Below are 7,610 nucleotides of genomic sequence, written 5' to 3'. Positions count from 1 at the left end.
AAAAAAAAAGCGAAAGCAGTGCATATGGATAGAAAATACATAACCAAACAAAACACATATACACACACGGATCGTTGTAATACGCACACAACAATAACAACAACAATATTAGTAAAATGACATCAAAACAAGCATTGAGATGTGGAAAGAGGCACGTAGACAACCAACAAGAAAAACATGGGGCCGTGTTTGAAAGATGAAACAAAAAAAGAGAAACCATATATTTTTTTAATTTTTGACGGAACATTTTCGCTGTTTCTTTCTCCCTTTTCTCCGCTCTCTCTTTGTTTTATGGAAAGAAAAAACAAAACACCCTTTTAGTGCATATTTGCCTACGTCCTCAGAGCTCTAATGACAACGCTACAAACAACTAAAAGAATGAAACCATAGGTCGTTCAGCCAAAGACAGTTGTTGGATAATGTATGATGTCAGCAATGTAAACAAAATAAAAGTGAAAGTGAGTATGACAGTGAAAAATGAAAAGTGAAACGATCCGCAATTCACAATCCAAAGGCAAGGGACCGGTGAATTTCTTTTTTTTAATATCCAATATATTATGTCAAACCTCTACACCTATGAACTGTCTTGAAGGAATGAGGCTTTGTTCTTTTTAATTTTCTCATGTCGCTTCCCACCGCGGAAGCAACGATGCATTTCCTTTTCATACATGTGAACAAGTTCATCTAACTGCCTACTTACATCGTCTTCTCCCACGTTGTGTTGTGCGTCGAAGGGTTCACCGGTGCAAAACTCCCACTTCTCGCGAGCAGACATTTTTATCGGTTGTACTTTGCCTCGATACCCGGACCGCGGAGTTTTTGTTCCGGGCGAAAGTGCACTGTTGAAAGGACGTGGACTCAGTTGAATACCAGCAAGAGTAAGTTTTTTCAATCCGACATCCCCTGATTCTGATATAGTTTTACCTCCTGGTGGCGGTGTCACCGCTGTACCTGGTTTTTTCGTCCTAGTTAATCCAACAACAGACGGGTCTATTCCCTTCAATACGTTTTCGAGGAGATTTGCGTTACGCCTCAAGTTGTTTGGCAGGTCCTCACCGGACTCAACCTTCGAGTCGGGCAAAGATCCAACTATTTTTGCAGGGCGAGTCATCATATCACTGTTGTGGATGTACGTGCCACGAGACCTCTCCGCTGCATGGTGCCATTTCTTCCTCTTTAGTGCTGCTAACCAAGTGATTTCCGGAGTCGCGGCGGGAACCGGCTGTGGTTTTACATCCCCTTCAACGACCTCCGGGATTTTCTCTTCTTCTGCTTTCATGAATGCCCCGAGGGTTACACAAGGTGCTTTGCGAGCACTGCGCAAGGCCGATCTGTTGTGTTGCTTCCTGTTGATGGACGGGAGTGGACCGACGCCGAGAGCCGCCGAGTTATCCTCCTCCGTGATAAACGCGGTAACCTCCTGCCTTCGTTCCTCCATCAGAGCACAACTTACACATTTCTTTGTGGTGCCCGTATCAGCAGGAAGGCAATATGGAGCTTCCTTGACCACAACGGTACCTGTTTCTGGTCTACTTTCACGATCATTATTCACCGCGTCAAACGCGGGCCTCGGGGGAAGGCGTGTCATGAGCAATTGCCCAACCTCCCTTCCGTCCACGTCAAAAAGTTTTACATTGGAGTCACCTCCACATGATATAATGACCCGCAGACCAGGAAACCACGTCATGTAGTTTGCGGCTGAGTGATGGGCGGTGATGGTGTGCGCTAGTGGAGGAGTATTCGATAGCCTTGAATCTCTCGGCACATCCCGAAGCCTGTACCTTGTGCGCTTCTCAAATGAGCAAGGCAGTAGTCCATAGTCCTGCACCAAGGGACAAAGAGAGTAAACAAATATTTTACCGCTTCCATCTGCGACGAAAAGGTTGTGCAAAACGTCATCAAATGCAATGGCTGTAATCAAGCTACTGGATTCTTTGCGGCAAATTTCACGCAGTAAACTGCACAGGGAACTGTCGCAGGACTCACTACTTGCCTTGACGGATGCCGCGGCAACGGATGGTAATAATTCCTCTTGATATTTGTATTCCTTGGTTTCACCAAGTCCAAGTGGCAGCCATGTAGTTTCATTTCCAAGTGATGAACTGTCCTCATTATCCTTTTTAGGCCGTGCGATTGGTTTTTGGCCCTGAGACTTTGCAATACCTTCCAAGTTGATGGAAGCTAACATTGTGTAACTCACTTCTGCGGGTGGAAGTGACCACAGAACAATCTGTCCCTCCTTACTTCCGAGTGCCAGTACTGGTAATGTACCGAATATAGCCATCACGTGTACGGGGAACGGCGCTTCTATGGGGAAAGGGACGAGGGACGTTTGCCTGTAATCGATAAAATAAATGTAATGGTCGTCACAACAACAAATAAAACCAAGTTCGTCGCTCAAAATGAGGGATCGCAACTTTCTTTTGGAGACGGAAATACTCATCGTCCATGGCACGGATCGCTTTTCGTTGCGAACAGAAATCACCCCATTCTCAGCCATGCTAACTAACATGTTGTGTTTGTAACTAAAACACATTTCCCTTATTTCTGAATTGTGCATCGAGTAGGTGTCGATCAGTACATAATCCTTTGATGAACGAACCTCAATGACACCTTCAGCTAAGGCATAAAATATACGATTTCGTATCGGGTCGACGCACATGGCAACAACTTCATACCTGCCAATAGGAATATCCGATTGGGTGACTCGATCAAAAAGCGAGCGCCGGTAACCGCCTTTAGCGTCCCACACACTTGTACGGGTAGGACCCTGTAATACAATTAGTTCATGCTGCTCATCAAAGCATGCGTAATATAAGACGTCGGCATCGGCAATAGTACAGTCGCTACGGCGATCATATCGCAGCGAAACTAATGCGTCAGCCGAGCTAGACACAATTTCATGTGTGTTGGCAAAGTAACAAAAGGAGGAAATACATCGACTTTTTCCAGTTTTGAAGTTCTTAGAGTTGTGGGAAGTACCATTTTTTGACCCGTTTAACTCTTTGCCCACCATGTCCAAACTAAAGTCACTCTCGGAAGACCCGTCAGCAAACAGCGTCTGCACGCAACGAAGAAGCCGAAGATCCCATATTTTTATTCTCCCTGTGTTGTCTGCTGTGATCACCTGCGGCAGTCCCGGTGCATTGGTTAAACCAATTACACTCCCTCTGTGGACCTTAAATGAGTCGTCGACAAGTGGTGTACTACGAGACTCGGACGAGGAACGAACATCCCACAGTAAGAGTTCGTTTCCATATGTGACACACGGAAAACAATTAAAAGGTTTATTATACTCTACAAACCGAATGGTCTCCGTCATCTGACCCATAACAACGGAACGACCTGTTTCTACATTCGTCGAGACCACGCGATGATCAAACCCCACGGAGAAGAACCATTCATCAGTCATTACAAAGTCAATAATGCCACCGCTTTCACACGAGTGAATGCCCTTGTATACGTGCTCGCTAACCATATCACACACGTATCGTTGTTTGGGTACCTTCCAGTGCTGAATGTTGCCATTGCTCCCGGCTGTGAAGAAAGAGTAAGGAAGAGAACTGTTCCCTAATCTCAATCTTCGCACAATCCCATCCAGATGTAAGGGATTCATGACACCCATGCGGCTAACGGACAAAAAGTTCCACCAACCACGAATTGTCGCGTCGTCCCTAGAATAACTTAGTAAAATATCAGGTCCCGGAAGGTACTCCACTGAGGTCGGTGCTGCACCTCCAACTTCCCTCGGTGTGAACTGCTTGGCTATACTGAAGTCTGACCTCTTCATAAGAGTTAGAGGATGAGAACCTGTGACGACAGCAAAAAGGGATTTATGCTGCGGAAGTCCGTGAATCGACTTTATGGCCCTCGATCTTGTGGAGGAACGGAAGAAGGAGTAGGAGTGCATACTCTGAAGTGCCGATGTAATGTCTTGTGTCGCCTCCTCTACAGCACGCTGTAACATATCATCCCATGTGATAAATCCATCACGATCGGAATCTACAAGGCTAAAAAGGTAGTCCAAATGACAAAGTTTATCATTTTCATCCGCCTCCATGAGAACCGAACCAAAGCTGCGCGGTTTGCCAGATTTCCTTCGTGAAAAAGAGAACAAGGGTTGCTTTGAAAACCGCGGTTGAAGACCGCTGGCACCACCACTTCTCATTCTCAGTGTTTCTGCATCCACATCCGTAAGTAAATTCATAATGGTTGTTTTAGATGTTGTACAACGACGCGTTTCGGTACCCTCTTCACCCTCCGGCTTCGATAATACGTTCTGAAGTACAAAAGTACGAAAATCTTCTAAACACATTCCATTCGGAAAACCTCCAAACCCCCCTCGAATGATATCGGCACTGCTGTCATTGTGGCTGAGCAGAGCACATACATTAAACATACGCATGTCTTGCATTGTCAGATAAGCCAAAGAAAAAAAAGCAAAAACTAAAATTCGTGAGACGGGTGAAGACAGGCTCCGCCTGCTCACTGCGTTTCTCCAAACGCTTTCTAATCAGAACTATTGCTTTAATTATAAATTGTGTCAAATCCAAGAGAGGCAAGGTGTAGAACGAAAGGAAAGCGAGCTTTACAGAACGCGGTTGTGAAAGAGAACGGCAAAACCACGGAAAAATAAAACTGCGCAGCATAGATATCTCTAAGTTATCACATATTTTCTTTACACACAGTGTGAACACGTTTCTCGAGGGGTCAACATCCCCAACCCTTCGTACATACATCAACCGCACCAAGAGGATTAAGGGATAGGAAAGAAAGAAAGAAAGCACCAATCAGGTTTAAAAGCTTTCACCTTCCCCTATTCTCTCTACCATCGCACACACATACACACACTCTTTCTATCTCATTTCTTCTCAAATGATCCCTTGTTATTGCATTTATCTCAACGATGATCCGTCGAAAGAAAAACTGAAGGGCACAACCACGTGTCAGCGCCTTCAAGAACAATTTTTTAAAAAAAAAGTGGGAAAAAGTAACGAAGTGCCTGCCACAAACAAACTTCGATTAGAAGACCTATCGCTCTGAGTATCACAAGCGATTTTCAGCGACCTAAAGGACACAAACCGTGCATACGTACGGACAAACGTGCGCTCGCCAGCAACCGTACTTTAACTGCTGTCCCTTCCATTCTAACCGCCATGGCGCCACACCACAACATTCGCTCCGTCTAACTGGAAGTGGCAGAAGCAACGCTGCTGGTGTGTGACATATGTGGCAAATGACCGCCCATAAATAACGTGCCAAGTCCCTCCAAGGGCAGCTTCTACATTTACTTTCACTGCCTGTGCGATATCCCTCAATGCGGTACGCTCCACCTCGCGTTCGAGCTCCTTCCGCGATCCCTCCTCCTTCCGCCATGTGTTGCGAGTGGGAACGAGCACAAATCGGTTGTATGCGTCCACTGTAATGCTCATAATGCGTTGCAATGTTTTGTCGGGAATGTCTGTGTACACCGTCACGCGTGACAGGGAAGCCACAAACGGGTCCAGCTCCGTTTCTGTGTTATGAGTGGAGGAGCGGTTGCTCGTGGCACCAATTGAACTTATTCGAGTGGAGGGCCGCATGGCCGAGGGGGAACGATGGCTTCCACTCGACATCTAAAGATCTTCTTTTCTTTAAGATAAAGGAATCTATGAGGCGATACCTAAGACAAAATATATAGATTAGATGGGGGAAAGAAACAGATAAGGTGTACTTGAATTATCCACACGAAGAAGAAACAACAGTTGAAATACTATTTTATCCTTAAATTCGAGTAGGGGTGATTGGAAGTTTAAGTGTTAAACGTGCGAGAGACCAAGGGTCGAGGGACTCAACTACTGAACACGAAAAATAACTGGCGTCAAAAACACGATTCTCGTCGCAAATCATAAATATCGAAAAGACGAAAGAACTTTCAAGCTACCAAACACATAAAACACGAGAAACCATATTCCATCCATAATATCATGCTCTTCTGACGCTCCACACCCGGTGTAATCCCAAGTCGGCAGACCTCCAACAACAGTTCTGCGGCTCCTCATCAATGTGGTATGCAGGAACATACATACATGCAAATGAATGCCTCTACGCAGTACGATGATACAAGAAGTTAACTTTTACCACCACAGAAAATTTCAAGCAGCAGCATCAAAAAAAAAGCTCCCAACTAGCAATATAACTCGGAAGCATCAGCGCAAACGTGCAAATGTATGAATTTGAAGAGTGTTATGCGATAAAAAGTTAACAACGTATAATTTCTGTGCTACATTAATCGGCTCGCGGGTGGGGAACCATCTGCGCACCCTGAGGTCATCATCACAGTGGTGGCGCGAGAGCGAAAGTGTGGAAAGGAAAAGTAGAGAATAATAGAAACAAAGGGGAGAAATCAGTGGACTGAAAAAGAAGATAGATGTGCACTATAACATATACATATATATCTATTTCAACGAGAGGAAAGGGGTAAAAAGAGAGTGAGATCGAATAAATATAAAACACCATGTCATACTACCAAATTTAAAACAAACGAAATACCGAAGATCGCCGGTTCTCATCATGAAAGAAGAAAAATAATTTTTTCCAAACCTTGAACAAACCCAACCACTTCCTCAGGAAAGTGTAACCGCCTGTCGCCTGAGCGAGAGAAGTCAATCAAATAAACGTTCACCATATCATTCATACTATTGATCCCTTCACTTACGGTAACATTTCTGCCGCAACACCCCGTCGCATCGTACACAATCAATAACGACGCGGACACAAATGCTATTCTCTCCAATAGCATTTGACCCAAATGACCCTTTAAGAAATCAACTAACTTTTGAACGCGCTGACGGCAGCACCGCGAGCGCGCCATTGCATGCCGATCGTCAATTATGGTCGTCTCATTGGTATTCGATGTGGTCATTAGGGATGCTGTGGTAAAAAAGGAGCGAAGTGCACGGCGGTGGCTCTCTTCTGTTTCCAGTGCATAACCCATGTCTTTTGTGAACTCTTCTAATTCAAAGCACTCCCCGATGTCGTTATTTTGGCGACAAAATTGGTGATGTGCACCGCAAAACCGTATGGGTTGGCTTCGTCGAAGCTGCCTCTTACGTATGCGCTCCACCTTGTCGGGTAATGTGTGCGGTGAATGCCGCACATATCCAAGTTTGATATCAAGCACACAAGGTTTATGAAATGTCGCGGTTACATCAACTAAAATTATTTCCCAACGAGTTGTGTCCATTACTTCATTGTATCCATGTGTGTCAGCGCTCATCTGTTTTAGTTGCGCGAAAATTGACTTTAGTAAAGGTCGCGACGCCGGATCATGGACATAAACCCAATTATCCGAAGCAAAATTCTCTGGAGGCAACAGCGCTACGAGCGGTGGAACAAACGTTGCCAAAATCGCAAATGCCTCATCTTCTGCCAGCAACATCTCCAGGTATATGAGCGCCTCCCAAGCTGTAACCCTTTTTGTGATAGTTGGTGTGCCAATAGAAGTTTGAGGCCCTCGCTGAATGTTGCATTTGTGACCACTCACGACAATTAGATCCGGTTTTGCAACGGAAGACAAGTTTTGGCAAATATTTAACATTCCCCTACGTTACCTTCTATTTTCCAAAGCA

The 7,610-nt window shown here is 45.0% G+C and overlaps 3 protein-coding genes across 3 annotated transcripts; all 3 read right to left on the bottom strand.

The window, feature by feature from the left end:
* Positions 1-574: 574 nt before the first annotated feature.
* TEOVI_000865500 (WD domain, G-beta repeat, putative) lies at positions 575-4,414 on the bottom strand (the record flags this gene model as incomplete). Its single annotated transcript, XM_067220093.1, has 1 exon — positions 575-4,414. One exon carries the CDS (start codon positions 4,412-4,414, stop codon positions 575-577), a length of 3,840 nt encoding a protein of 1,279 aa, XP_067076194.1.
* Positions 4,415-5,147: 733 nt separating this feature from the next.
* Positions 5,148-5,615, bottom strand: TEOVI_000865400 (dynein light chain type 1, putative; the record flags this gene model as incomplete). Its single annotated transcript, XM_067220092.1, has 1 exon — positions 5,148-5,615. One exon carries the CDS (start codon positions 5,613-5,615, stop codon positions 5,148-5,150), a length of 468 nt encoding a protein of 155 aa, XP_067076193.1.
* Positions 5,616-6,550: 935 nt separating this feature from the next.
* TEOVI_000865300 (inositol polyphosphate kinase, putative) lies at positions 6,551-7,579 on the bottom strand (the record flags this gene model as incomplete). The annotated part of the gene is made up of 1 exon (XM_067220091.1): positions 6,551-7,579. The coding sequence occupies one exon, from the start codon at positions 7,577-7,579 to the stop codon at positions 6,551-6,553; it is 1,029 nt and encodes a 342-aa protein (XP_067076192.1).
* Positions 7,580-7,610: the final 31 nt, after the last annotated feature.

The sequence above is a fragment of the Trypanosoma equiperdum genome, assembly GCF_001457755.1.
Source record: "Trypanosoma equiperdum strain OVI genome assembly, contig: ctg_1052, whole genome shotgun sequence".
In the NCBI taxonomy this organism is placed as follows: domain Eukaryota; phylum Euglenozoa; class Kinetoplastea; order Trypanosomatida; family Trypanosomatidae; genus Trypanosoma; species Trypanosoma equiperdum.
The sequence above is the reverse complement of the archived record's forward strand: the minus strand, read 5'-3'. Positions and strand labels throughout refer to the sequence as shown.